Consider the following 14,686-nt stretch of genomic DNA (forward strand, 5'->3'; position numbering starts at 1 on the left):
CCACAGAAACTTGTCCTTTCTCTCAGCTGTGAGAGGTCCCAGGCAAGGCTGTCAGATACAGATGTCCCCTCTACCCTCCTCACTTCCATACCTGGTGTCTTTGGGAGATGGGGACCTTTCCTGTCAAAGCTGACAAAGTTGAGTTTCTCACATTACTCCCCTCTCCCTCAGGCCAGTTGGTTGCCATCCCCCACCTCCTGCCCACACTCCTGACTCTGCCCGCAACACACGTCATCATGCCTCGCAGTAAGAAGAGTCACTCCCGCAAGCTTGAAGCAGGCCTTAAGGACGAAAGAGGAGCTCAGGGCCCGGGGGATGCACAGGTTCCTGCCACTGAGAAGGAAACTGCCTCCTCTTCTCTCTCTCCTTCGATCCAGGGCACCCCAGAGGTGGTGCCTGCTGCTGGAAAACCAAGTGTTCTCCAGAGTCCTCAGAAAGCCCTCTCCTCCTCCACCACCATCAAAGCCACTCCATCGAGCAAGTCGCAGGAGGGCTCCAGCAGCCCCAAACAGGGTCCGAGCGCCTCCCAGGCTCCACCAGATGCTGAGTCCTTGCTCAGTGATGTGCTAAACCAGAAGATGGCCGAATTGGTGCAGTTCCTGAGCACCAAGTACGTCACGAAGGAGCCTATCACAGAGGCAGAAATGCTGGAGAGTGTCATCAAAGAGCACAAGGGCCACTTCCCTGTGATCTTCGGGAAAGCCTGTGAGTGCATGGAGATTGTCTTTGGCATTGAAGTGAAGGAAGCAGACCCCATCAACCGCTCCTACGTGCTTGTCAAAACCCTAGATCTCACCTACGATGGGATGCTGAGTGATGACCACAGCATGCCCAAAACCGGCCTCCTGATCCTTATCCTGGGGGTGATCTTTGTGGAGGGCAACCGTGCCCCTGAGAAGAAGATCTGGGAGGTGCTGAGAAAGATCGGAGTGTGTGCCGGGAAGAAGGATTTCATCTATGGGGAGCCCAGGAAGCTCATCACCAAAGATTTCGTGCAGGAAAAGTACCTGGAGTACCGGCAGGTGCCCGGCAGCGATCCTCCACGCTACGAGTTCCTGTGGGGTCCCAGGGCCCACACTGAAACCAGCAAGATGAAAGTCCTGCAGTTTTTTGCCAAGGTCAGTGGCACTGACCCCGCTTCCTTCTCGTCCTGGTATGAGGAAGCTTTGAGAGATGAAAGAGAGCGAGCCCAGGCCAAAGTTGCTGCCACCGATGCTACTAGGGCCACGGCCAGTGAAAGTTCCAGTGTCCCATCGAGCAGCGTCTCCTGCCCTGAGTGAAGTCTGAAGAAGATCTCCACTCTGTTTTTGAAGAGGGCAGTCAAGGCTCTAAATAGCGGAGGACCGAAGTGCAGATTTTACCTTTTTTCTTTTTGCTATTTTTCAAATGTTCTGCTTTCTAAAAGGTTTTTTTAGCTTCAGAGTCTAGGTTCATGAATGATACTGGTCACATGTTTATTGCTGTTTACCAGGTTTAAGAATAAGAATTTTGCTCTTCTGGAAAACCTGTTGGGTAACTTTTATCTTTTTTTCTAATCTGGAAGAGGATAGCATAGCACTGATAGTAGAATTTCCTTAGAAATGTGGAAGATCCCTGCAGTAAAACAGATGGGATCAAGAAACAGAGGGGGAAATGTAAAAGATGGCTATCCTAGGGTTCCTGTATCCCATTTAGTCTGTTGGGTAGTAAAATTAAAGCTCTGTACTTGGATTTGTTTGGCTAAAGAATGCATGAGAAATTAAATCTTAATAAACGAAAGCCCTGGCTCACTGGCTCATTTATTCTTACAAGTGTTTTACAGGTAAGAGAAAGTCTAGAATGGAAACTGCTCTCAGCAGTTCCTCTGGGCTCATGGGAAAAGCAGAGAGAAATCTCCACCTGTGGCAGGTGCGGAAGGTGCCACGGAACCCAGGGCACGAACCACGCGTTCTGTACGCGTCTCTGCAGGACTTCCGGAGAATAGGGGGATATTTGTTTGAGGTGGTGCCGAAGGGCTGGCACTTTTCCCCTGGCCTGGGAAAGCCCAGAGCCCACCCCTTTGAGAGGGCATTTTAATGACCTTGAGTGTGATGTGGCCAACTCTAAGCAGGGGCTAGACTTTTGGCGGGGCTGAAACAAGTGATAATAGTGGTTTGGATGGAAGAGCAGCTGGGAGGGAGGAATAGAGTTAGTCCTTGACTCAAATTCTAGGAGGTCTGAGTTGCATCCAGCCGGGGAAGACTTCCCTATATCCAAATTAAATAATATATCCACGCACAGGGACATTCTGTAGAGTATCTTTACAAAGCAGCATCTTCGGCTCACTTCATGGTTTGTGTCCTGGAGTGCTGCATATTCTCCGAGATGCCATGGAAACACACACACTCAATCCCAGAGGACAGAGTGACAGAGTCTGGGGTCAAAATCCTATTTGCAATTACTGCTATTTATTAAAGATGCAATAAATGCCAGGCACTTTACTTACATGACACACATCCTAGCAGTTCTACAAGACGGGGCTCAGCAAACCCACTTAGCAGGTGAAGAACCTAAGGCTCACAGCACTTGGCAGTTTGCCCACGATCACATGTTCAGTACATGACAAGGCTAGGCCCAAAGAAGGAAGGGGACAATGAGAAACAGGATTTGGGGACAATCTGTGCTTTATTTCCCTAGGGTCTGCCTGCCTGGGCCCCAGAGCTCCTTGAGAGCTGCGTCTGCCCGGGCGCAGCTGTGCATGTCCAGTCTCAGCACGTCCGGCGTGACCGCACCCTTGCCCCGGTCCCTCCTCTGTCTGCCTTCCTGTCCAGCTCTAGAATCTGGCCTGACCTGCGCTCCCAGTGGAACAGCTCCAGTCACCTGTCTTCCCCGTCATGGAGCATCCCTGCTCCTTACAGAAGGATGGCCCCCTGGCTGCCCCTCCCTCTTTCTAGAGCCCTGTTAGCAACAGGCTTTTGGCAGCCAAAGTGCACTTTGGAGGGTGGTTAGACGCCTGAGCACCCCCTCCTGGCATCCTCCACACACTCAAATTGTTTTTCAAATGAGCTGGAGAGTAGAGTCTGATTTGCACATAATCTACTGGTCCTCAGGATGTAACCCTGAGGTTAGGGTTTTTGAAACCACACTAATATTTGAGGTAAGAGTCTAATAAGATGTATTATTTGAAACAGGCCACTGATCACATCAGCAGATGAGCAAACTCACTTAGGTGGTCAAAGACCAAAACATTTCTGCCAAGTGGTAGATGAGGAGACAGCACAGAAAGCAGCTACAGGGGCTGAATGTAAAACCCTGGAGTCCTAGAAGGTGAACAATGGTTCTTTGGTGGACATGTTGCTCTGGTTTTAAAAACACAAGTTAGCCATCCTTCGCCTGCTTCTTGTACATACACCTTGCCCCCAGGAAAACCCTAGTTTGCAGTTCGCCTAATGGCACCTGTGCAGGTAGGTATTTGGGAATGTTCAGTCATGCGGAGGGGAGCAGAGACTCACAAGTTGAGGTTTTGATTACGCATCCTAAGGCTGGAGAACGTTCCCAGGCTACTGCGATCACAGACGTTACTGGAAAGGGCAAGGCAGAACTCCCCGCCGACACAGGGAGGGTCACTTGAAAACTAGACGTGATGCTGTATTTGAGAACCAACACTTGTCACATGGTAGGCACTTGAAAAAGTTGGTGAATTTCAAGGCAAATTTGGTTTTCTCAGGAACTCCTCCAAGAAATGAACGGAGTTGTCATCATACCAAATTCTAGTAATTGCTTTTTATTGAGTACCTACTAGATGATGGCTTCCGGGAGAGACTACAAGTGTTTATCCACATCTCTCTCTCCTTCCCGGGGGGCCCACTCGTAGTCAGGCAGGAGCCAGTATGCCATTTCCACGCCTCCTCGGCCAGTCGGCAGCAAACATGGGGCCCCCGCGCCGAGACGGAGAGCTACAACACGGAAACAGCCCAGACCCCCAAATTACCTGAGAGCAGAAAGTGCCTGCCCACCCACGTCAGGAATTGATGTGCGCAAAAAATAAACCTTCATTGTATAAAACCGTTCCAATTTCAGGACTTCTCTGTGGCATAAGCTAACCCTTGTTTTAACTAATTCATGCCCAGCAGTTATTTCTGTGGTTAAGCTTATTTAAGTATTTTAATTACAAAGGTGACGGTGCAAATACACTTCTTGCAAACCATTTACTCTTGGCATCCTTCATCCAAGTCTGAGCTTACACCCACCGATACCCAGCGACTTAGGTCCTCTAACTTAGTGTGCCCGTTTTAAGCAGCTGGAAGCTCTGCAGGAACTAGTTTCTCATCACAAACAGAACAAGGGGCGGGAGGACCCTGGTAACGGGAGGCGGAGATTCTATAATGCTTATACCTCATTGGTGGACAGTGACTGTCAAAATTTTAGACGTGGGACATCACAGTCCAACTGAAGCCTTCAAAAGAAATCCAATCCATAAACTCGAAGAAGGCAGAGCAGTGTGACGAAAGTGAGGACTATAATCCTGGAGTCTGGCCCACCCAGCACCCTTCCCTCTTCCTTGGGGACAGTGGCCCTGTGACCCAACCACAGAACTCTAGGTTCCCTCTGAGCACTACGGGGAAAGCCCTGTGCTAGAAGCCCCTTCCCGGGCCGTGGACTGTCACACCCCTCACAGGCATGAATCTGTGTGGACTCCATTCGGCCCCATGCACCGAATCCCAGTTTTGCTGCCTGGCTCTCCAGCATCGTCAACAACTTGTGAGCCCCGATTTCTGCGTCTCCAGCCTACCTTACCACCCCATTTCTCGTTCCCAACTCCTCACTGCCCCACCCCTGACCTAGACACACTCTAGCACACGCTGTCCTACCCACTCATCCAGTCTCGATTTTCAGCATGGGACTGGCTGCCTTCCCTGTAACCCACTACCCCCCTTAGGATTCATGGATTTTTCACAGGCTCTTCCTTTCTGCTGATGCCAATCCTTGTCCCTCCCTCCCTCCCTCCTTTCCTCCCTTCCTTCCTTCCTAGCTTTGCTTCGAACTCTCTTCTGCAAACAGGCCCCAGCTAGTGCCTTTCCCTGGTAGCTTCTCAGCACCAAATAACACAGAGGGCCTCCCCTGACTTGGCAGCCATGTTTCACTACAAAGGCAGAACCCTTTCAAGTACTCTAATGCCACACAAATGATGAGGACTTCCACTCTAATGGGAGCAGGAATTATTCCCAGCCCTGTGTGAGTTCCAGAGTTCTCTTTCTGTGCAGCAATCTCCTCTTAGTATTCGGTCCTGCAAATTTTAGCTACCTTGGACTTCCCGGACTCCCAGCTTCAGCTCAACTCAAGAAGACTGTCCAGGCTTCCCCCTCTGTGCACTGTGGCATGCATTACCTCCCCAGGCAAATAAACTACGGTATCATAGAACTGACCTCATTTGTTTTCCACTTCTTAGAGATCGCTGTCCTTCGTGACCTGATGTCCAATAAATTGAAAATTGTTTCGTATGTTTCATCTGATTTTTAGGTATATCATGTAGGAGTTCGATTCCTGTTACTTCATTGTGACCAGAAGTCCTATAATCCAAATTTAAAATCTAAATTATCTAGGCATGATAAATGCCCCCAAATTTCAAACTTATTCAAACTAAAATCAGAACTGAAAGGCTGTGGATGCATTTGTGTTAACACAGACATACTAATTTACAACCAGCACAGTACCAACAGTGTTTCCTCTGCTGGTGGAAGTATAAGTGATCCCTTCATTTTCTTATGTATGGTTTTTAAAAATTTCCAACATTTATGAAACACATGAATCACCTTTATAATGATAAAAAGTTAAATATTTCAAAATGTGATTTTGAATACCAAAAATTAATACACATTCTTTAGATGATTTGTTTTCAATATTGATCAACCTCTTGCCGGATTCTACCCATCTCTGGCATGCCTACTGCTTGTTCGACTAGAAAGAAAAACAATGCAATCCATTTAGTTAGCTCTGTGTGGTTATGCAACTTTCCTCACACTTTCAAAGACAATGGTATACAGATAAGAATCTATCTTCTTTTTAAAGCCCTCTCTCCAGGGCTCCTGGGTGGCTCAGTCGGATAGGTTAAGCGTCTGCCTTTGGCTCAGGTCATGATCCGGGAGTCCCAGGATGGAGTCCCACATCAGGTTCCCTGCTCAGTGGAGGAGTCTGCTTCTCCCTCTCCCCTCACCCTGCTCTCCTGCCCTCTCTGTCTCTCTCTCAAATAAATAAATAAAATCTTATAAATAAATAAATAAATAAATAAATAAATAAAGCCCTCTCTCCAGGAAGTATTCACATATTTTAAAAGGGGAAATTATATTTACATCTAAATCATATTCTCCATGATTTGATTGGATCCAATATTTATAGGAAGCACAGTATACAAGCAATTTTAGGAGAAGGAATTAGAATTATCACGTTCATTACTACAGGAGTGTTGTTTATGTCTCTTGTCAAAGCTCATAATAAATAAACCATGCTATTTTAAAAATACGTTCTTTAGTCATTACAGCATTAATTCCAAATTGTGCCTGAAATGCACTTTGATTTTCCTGATTGATGCAACATTTTCCTAAGACTGTTTATCCCGCTTTCAGAGACTAGCACACAACTATCAACACAGTTTAACACACGATTATCTTTCACAAAGTAAGTACCATGTAAAAAGTGCTGATTCATAATTTGGATAATACTTCTCTACTATATATATGCTTTGTTTTTAGCAGTATCTCATATGCTCCCAATCCGCATGCAATAATTCCACCATTTTAATGATTTCATTCACACACTGCCCAAACAAAACAAAGCCATTAATGGTCATCAATATCATTCCATATTGTCTGTGTGCCTTAGGATTTCCGCATCACTGTATTACTATTCTTTTAGTTTAGAACAACTACACCGCCTCTTTCCTCATGTGAGCCTTTTCTCTTTATTTTTTGAACCATGGCGCTATTCTGAAACTGAAAAATCCCAGAATTTTACCAAATGATTGGGATCCAAAGGTGTTTCTGTAGATTTTAAGTCATAAAATATACACACATTATTTAGCTCTTTGCAATGGGATCATCTTGTAATACTTTTATTTTTTCCCTTTCAGAATATAGGTTCACATTCTCCAAAGAAAGATGCAAGGGAATTAATAAGCACCAGTATCTGCCAATACCATTTTCTTACCAACACCATGTAATATTGAGCTAGCATCTTCCCCTGCAAAATTAAAACTGTTCCTTATTTTCCCACATTACCTTGTTGCCTTTATATGCATTTGCTGTGATCTAAATAATATGGTGATTACAGACCAACAATTACAAATTATTACTACATCATTTATGATTGTAGGTGTCCTGTCATTTTTGCCCTTTCTGCAAACTTCGGTAAATCTTTTCCTCTATATGCATGGTTTCATATACTTTAAGCTATGTCTACAATAGGCTGAATATTTGTGTCTTCCCCAAGTTCATGTATTTGGAGGTGGGGCCTGTGGGAAGTACTTAGTTCACAAAGATGGAACCCTCATGAATGGGACTGTATCCTCATAAGAGGCCCAAGAACTAGCTAGTTCTCTTTCTGCCATGTTAGGATACCAAGAGGTTGGCAATCTAGAATCTGGAAGAGGGCTCTCCCCAGAACCCAACCGTGTGGGCTCTATGACCTCACAATTCTAGCCTTCAGAACTGTGAGAAATAAAATTCTGTTGTTGAGAAACCACCCAGTTTATGGTATTCTGTTACGGGAGCCTAACCTGCCTAAGCTAAGACAATGTCCAAAGCTATTGCTTTATAACAGTCTTTAAAAAAAAAAAATCTTGGATATTTCAGTTTCTCTGATCTTTTCAAAGAAATGGTCTTTGTTCCATTGATATTATTTATCATTTCTCTAATTCCAATTTCACTGATTTCTGCTCTTACATATATTGTTACTATCCTTCTGTTTGCATTGGATTTAATTAACTTTTTCTTTTTATAGTTTAAGGTGGAAGCGGATATTATCGAATTGAGTCCTTTTTCCTAATACAAGCATTTAAAGTCATCCATTTCCCACTTGGCACTGCTTTAGTGAAGTGCCATAAATTCTGGTATTTAGATTTTTATTCAGTTCAAACTATTTTCTAATTTCCTTCAGTGTTTCTTTTAATGCATGAGTTAGTAAAAATGTATTATTTAATTTCCAAATACCCAGGGATCCTGCTGACATAAAAAACTAAATAAATGTCGAGGTCTAAACGCCAGAGTGAGGAGTTTATACCTAATGTGTTGAGCGACAGGGAGCCATTGATGGTTTTTGAGAAGTATAATGACATGATCAGAGCTATGTTCAACAAAAAAACAATTTTGAAGGCTACAGTGGATTGGAAGCAGGAAGCAGATAGATAGCTAGGAGTCAGCTAGCGTATTACTCCTTCTCCCCACCTATGCCATATTGTGCACTTACAACCACTAAATTTCTGTTTCTGAAAAAGCATGTCTCTAAGTAGTCAGGTCACTTTGAATTTAAATACCAATTTAAATGTACTAGCAAATTCAGTAGTTAGTGTCAGCTGCAAACCTAATTAGCACACACTTGAACTATCCACATGAATAACTGGCTGAAGCATTATTACAGCTAAGCCAGTTAAATTGCTCAAATTGGGCTAAAATCGTTGTTAGTGGAATAGATATTTACATTTCATATATGCGTTTCAAACTATAAGTAATTGCTACTTAGATACTTAGAACCTAAAACATAACTGTCATGAGACAGAATTAGTACAAAATCAGAATCTTATAAATCTCTGCCTAATTATTCTGAATCATACACCTAGAAGTCTGGTTGCTATATGTTTTCACAAGTTTTCATGCTGTTTTAAATCAAAACATTTGTTTCAACAAATTTCTTGGAACTTACAAATACTGTGGAAGTAGAACAATCGTCAGCCAAAATGTGTGACTTAAAAAGTACGCAAAACTAAGTTGGGCTGTGTTCATAAAATAACATTACATTCTATGCAGCAAAATTCTGCAGTTTTAAAGGTTTTTGTTATTTTTTCAATACAGCAAAGTATGATAACGTCCATATTATATAGGCAGGAAGTTGGAATGTTCTCTTGAATATCTATATAAAGAAATAGAAATAATTACTTGCCACGAATGGGAGACAGGCAGAGCATTTGAAGCCATGCTCTGCACTTAAAAGGATCTGGTAAGGATTTCATTTTCCTTTACTTGGCTCTTTACAGACAGTAAGCATAAGAGAGACTTTCGAATCCTGAATTGAATATACAACACTCATTCTGAAGTCACATAGCAGCTTTCCAAGAACACTCCAAAACTTTGTCAAGGATACCCTTTTTGCCATTCCCTTCAATGTTGCTTTCATTCAGAGTGTGGCTTTTAATGTTTTGGGGTTATGGATCCCTTTCAGACTCTGATGAAAGCAGGGGAAATGGAAACTTTTGCCAAGAAAATTCTCTCGTTTGTGCACAAAACTCATAATTTTGTCTATAATTTCAGGGTTGATAGATTCTTCCCTGTTACGGGTTGAATTGTGTTCCCCAAAAGACATGTTGAAGTCCTAACACCCAGTACCTGTGAATGTGACCTTATTTGGAAACAGGGTCTTTCTAGATGTAATCAAGACATTGGGGTAGGCCATAAACCAATATGATTGGAGGCCTTACAGAAAGAGGGAAAACAATGTGAAGAGACAGACACACAGGAAGAATGCCATATGAAGATGAAGACAGATTGGTATGATGCTCCCACAGCCCAGGGAATACCGAAGATCGAAGCTGTCACCAGAAGCTAGAATATAGGCACAGGACAGTTTCCCCCTCGAACACTCAGAAGGAACCAACACCTTGATTTCAGACTTCTGGCCCCCAGAGTCATGAAGTAATAAATTTCTGTTGTTCTGTGCCATGCAGCTTGTTTTGGAAGCCCTAGCAAACTAATACACTAACTCTCAAGTCCCATCTGTTATTATAAATATTTTTAGCAACCTATGAAACCCAGGATCCCTCCACTTTCAGGTATTTTTTCAGCAGCCAGATCCAAGATACTTTAAGGAAAGTATAAGGCAAAATTTGCTGCAACTTCTATGACTAAGACTACAAAATATCATACCTTTTAAGAATCACTGCATAGTTTAATGAACCACTAAAGAGTGTGCTTTGCAAACAGGAAAGGCTGGTAGCAGGAATTTCATCGCAGTGTTCAGACTCTCCGTATGACTAACCTTTGCTTACTCATTGATTTATGTGTTTACCTGTCTTCTCCACGAGCATAGAGTTGAATACGAAATTTGCAGCTGATTCACTTTTTAATGGATATTCAAACACACACTCTTTCCAGTGCTAAGTAAAAAAAAACCTTATTTTCAGTGAAATAAGATGTAGGCAACAGGCAAATAAACTTGTACCTACCAAGCTGTTAGTGCGAGTTCCTTCTCAGGTTGTTTGCTGGGATTTATATCAGTTTCCCATGCCCACAGGTCTTTGAAGTATGGAAAACACATGAGTTTAAAGATGTGTGGGTACGGAAAAGAAAAATCAAGTAATATAAGCCAGTACATCATATTGTTTTGAGGTCAAAGAAGGTGTTAAAAATTCATGAACTAGAATCGGTTTCATAATGTTCAAAAATAAGGCATCGAAAACCGGGGATGTACTGTATGGTGACTAACATAATATAATAAAAAATCATTATAAAAAAAAATAAGGGAAAAAACTCGTTTCCACTAAATTTATTTTAATTTTTTAATCTCTAGGGGAAAATACACTGGCCTGTCAACTTTGAGTTTGGGGCTCTGTTTTAAGAAGGGTTTTCTTCTAATTTTCTTTTGTGTGGTGGTAAAAATATCCTTCATGTTGGGTATAAGAAGAAAATATAAATATTAATATCAGGAGAATTACTTATTCATCAAATATTTGCAAAGTGTCTCCTACATATGTGGCACCCTGCTGGACAACGGCAATACAGAGACAAACGGTCCCTGTCCTCAAGGAATCTCACTGACAGGAAAAGACACAAAACCCAACAATTATAGTATGTGTTGACAGCAGTCATCTAATTCATTCGGGATTGATGGGAGGAACTGTGGAGGATGGGTGCCCTACAAGAGATAGTAATTCAGTTGAATCTTAAAATTGGCAAGTGCATTCCACAGAGATGTGATAGCAGGAACTAAAGCAAAGGTAAGACACAACATGTTACATGAGATATACTTATACTAAAAAATATATATTCGTTGTTTGAATATATTGAAATTCAAATTTAACTGGGCGTCCTATATTTATACTTTCTATGTCTGGCAACTCTTTACGTAGTGAACTAAACATAGTTCAGGGTTATTGGAATGTCAGTGCACTTCAGGGATTATGAGAGACAGGGCTGGAAAGGTAGGCAGATGTCAGATCATGAAAAACTACGTTTGCAAGTCAGGCATCTTGTACTTAGTTGTCAGAAAAATGGTGAGCCATTGAAAAGTTTTTATTTTATTTTATTTTTTAAGATTTTTTATTTATTCATTTGAGAGAGAGAGAGAGTGAGAGAGCATGCGTGAGAGCATGAGCAAGGGGGGAGGATGAGAGGAAGAGGGAGAAGCAGACTCCCTGCTGAGCAGGGAGCCGGACATGGGGCTCGATCCCAGAACCTGGGGATCAGGACCTGAGCCAAAGGCAAATGCTTAGCCCAACTGAGCCATCCAGGCACTCTGAAAAAAGGTTTTAGCACAAGAGTAATACAATCAGACTTCTCTTTCAGATGGGTTATTCTGAAAACACATGGAACATGCATTCAAGTGTGTAAGAGTAGAGACGGGGAAATTCCTAATGTTAGATTAATCCAGGAGAGATGATGTTAGTTTAAACTAGTGCAATAGTTGGAAGAGATGGAGATAAGGACATAGAAGAAACTTGCAGGAGTAAAATCCAGAAGTCTGAGTGGTTGACTACATGGGGTGATGAGAGACAGCAAGTCTGGGCTGACTTCAAATGTCCTATCCCAGTGACTAGACAAATGACAGGGGAAATGTAGGAGAAGGGATAAGATTTTTAGGGAAGATGACAAATTATATTTCAGGCATGTTAAGCTGGTAGTGTCAGTGGACCAGCCAAATGGAAATGACCACAAGGTATCAGGGGAGCATTCTATGTTTACAGTAGAGATTTGGGAATCATCAGGATAGAATTAAAATTATAAAAGCCAAAGAACCAATTAAGGGCACTCATTCTTGCAGTTGATAGAATTAAAAATCTTCTTGAAGGAAAACTGCCACTCAATGTAGTTTTAATCTTAACCCATCAATATACCATAAACAGATCAAATACAGTGACTATACAATTATGGCAGGACCCTGTACTTATTGCAAACCATGTGGTGGAGTTGCTGTTTATCTTATTTGTAGAGTTATCTCATTTAATATACCTGAATATAATGCAAGAGATTACTGCTAGGAATAGGCCAACTTACAGAAAAAGCTAACAATCAGTATTTTTGTAGAATACATATATTATTCTCATCACAAGGTGTAACCAAACATAAATAAGAGGACTTATCTGGGCCAATATGGGCATTTATAAAATTGAATTTCTGGTCTTTAATACAGTTTAAAACGTCTACACTGCAACATTGGTTGTATCCATTGGTAGCAAAGGAGCTTGTTCAGTCAAGTGCCAATGTATAGATTAATGTGGGTGAGATGCGGATTTGTGTGAGGTTCATCTGAAGAGCAGTTTAACCTGGAGAAAGACCATTTGTATGTTAAATAAAATGGAGTCTTTCACCACCTATCAAGGCTCTAACATATGTACATCAATAATAAGCATACAGGTGAATTACTGAGAGCCTGATGTGCCAGGCATAGAACTCAACAATTGACACGTTATCTCATATAATTTCCATAGAAATCCTATGAGCTAGGTATATGGTCACTTTCATTTTATCACTGAAGAAATTGAAACTCAAAGAAGCTGTTTAACATTTACAGGGACACAATCATTTCTAAATTCTACACTTGAGAATTTCATATATATATGTGAATATATATATATCTACACACACAAACATATATGTGAAAATATATACCCTAGTGAGTTTTTAATCACAGTCAAAGCAACCATTTCTAACTCCACTGGTGGATTTACAGTTCACATCATGAAGTGTTCTTCAAAGGGAATAGTATAACACGGATTCCTTCCTCTCTGAATAGCTATGAAATTAAATACCCACCATATTGCTTTGCCATATGTCAATTTACCTTCCTAGATTTGAGCCACAGAATCTCAGTGTTGAAAACTGCTTTAAAGTTTATCAAGCCCAACTTCCCTTTCTATGTAGGATTCCCTCTTTGACATCCCTGACGCAGAGTTTTTTAGTCCCTGCTCAAATACCCACAGTGACTAGGAAGACAAAAGGTCACCAATCCCATTGTTGGGCAGCTGTGGTACATCTTAAATCTGTCTTCTAAAGATTTACGGTCCTTCCGTGTTGTTTTAAATGGAAGATTTTATTCTCTTCTATGGTTGAGTAATATTCCTGTGTGTGTGTGTGTGTGCTGTGTGCATATTTTTTTCATCCAGTGGACACTTAGGTCATGTCTGTTTTCCACAGTGACTGCACAAATTTATATTCTCACCAACAGTGCACAAGAGCTCCCCTTATTCCACAACCTCATGAAGACCTGTCTTATCTTTTTGATTCTAGCCACTCTAACAGGAGTGAGGTGATATCCCATTGGGGTTTGGGTTTGCATTTCCCCCATGATTAGTGATGTTAAGCATCTTTTCACGTCCTTGTTGGGTCATCTGTATGTCTTCTTTGGAAAACTGTCTACTCAGATCATTTTTTGAAAATATATTTTCTTCTGACTCCTCCATAGTACTTTATAACTTTTGCTGGACTCTACTTTGTGCTTCACTTTCATTTTAGGGAACTAGGAGTATTTTAAACATTATTTTTTAAGGCCTTAAGACTTCAGAGAGTACTGTAATTGTAAAAAACCACTTTCCTCAATAATGTTTGTTTTTTACCAGTGCATCAAGAAGAATGCTTTACTTGTTCATAGTGGGAATGGAGGGCAAGGACACATTATGACGATCTGTGCTGCTTTCAATCCTAATACAATTTATCTTTTAAACTAATCTGAGTATGAGGTGAACCTAACTTTCACATTGGAAAATCACAAGAGGGAAAAAAACCTCAAAGACGAGAAGGCAAAAGTAAATCAACCCATCTTTGTAGATAGTAACTTTTACATGGAAAATCCTAAAGAATACAGATACATACACACAATATTAATGCTATTAAAAAAATTTAGCAAAAGTGCAGGATATGAGATCAACACACAAAATTCAGTTGTAATTCTATACCCCAGCAATGACCACTCTGAAAAGTAAATTGAGAAAATTCTATTTATGATAGCATCCAAAAGAATAAAATGCCTACGTGTAAATTTAAACAAAGAGGTGAAAGTTTTATACACTGAAACCTATAAAGTATTGCTGAAATAAATGAAAGAGGACTTAAATAAATTGAAATAAATGCCATGTTTATGGATCGGAAGACATAATTGTTAAGATAAAATTCAGGGGCACCTGGGTGGCTCAGTCAGTTGGGCGTCTGGCTCTTGGTATCGGCTCCTGTCGTGATCTCGGGGTCCTGGGATTGGACCCTGAATTGGGCTCCACACTCAGCTCAGAGTCTGCTTAGGATTTTCCCTCTCC

At 41.6% G+C, this 14,686-nt stretch overlaps 1 protein-coding gene across 1 annotated transcript; it reads left to right on the forward strand.

The window, feature by feature from the left end:
- Positions 1-234: 234 nt before the first annotated feature.
- On the forward strand, positions 235-1,280 carry LOC103672858 (putative MAGE domain-containing protein MAGEA13P). The gene has a single exon (XM_008701559.2). It carries the CDS (start codon positions 237-239, stop codon positions 1,278-1,280), a length of 1,044 nt encoding a protein of 347 aa, XP_008699781.2. The 5' UTR covers positions 235-236.
- Positions 1,281-14,686: the final 13,406 nt, after the last annotated feature.

The sequence above is a fragment of the Ursus maritimus genome (genome assembly GCF_017311325.1).
Source record: "Ursus maritimus isolate PB19 chromosome X unlocalized genomic scaffold, ASM1731132v1 scaffold_X1, whole genome shotgun sequence".
NCBI classification, from domain to species: domain Eukaryota; kingdom Metazoa; phylum Chordata; class Mammalia; order Carnivora; family Ursidae; genus Ursus; species Ursus maritimus.

Excerpts from the sequence above, each read along its gene's own strand:
- LOC103672858 (XM_008701559.2), top strand. The coding sequence starts at position 237 with ATGCCTCGCAGTAAGAAGAGTCACTCCCGCAAGCTTGAAGCAGGCCTT.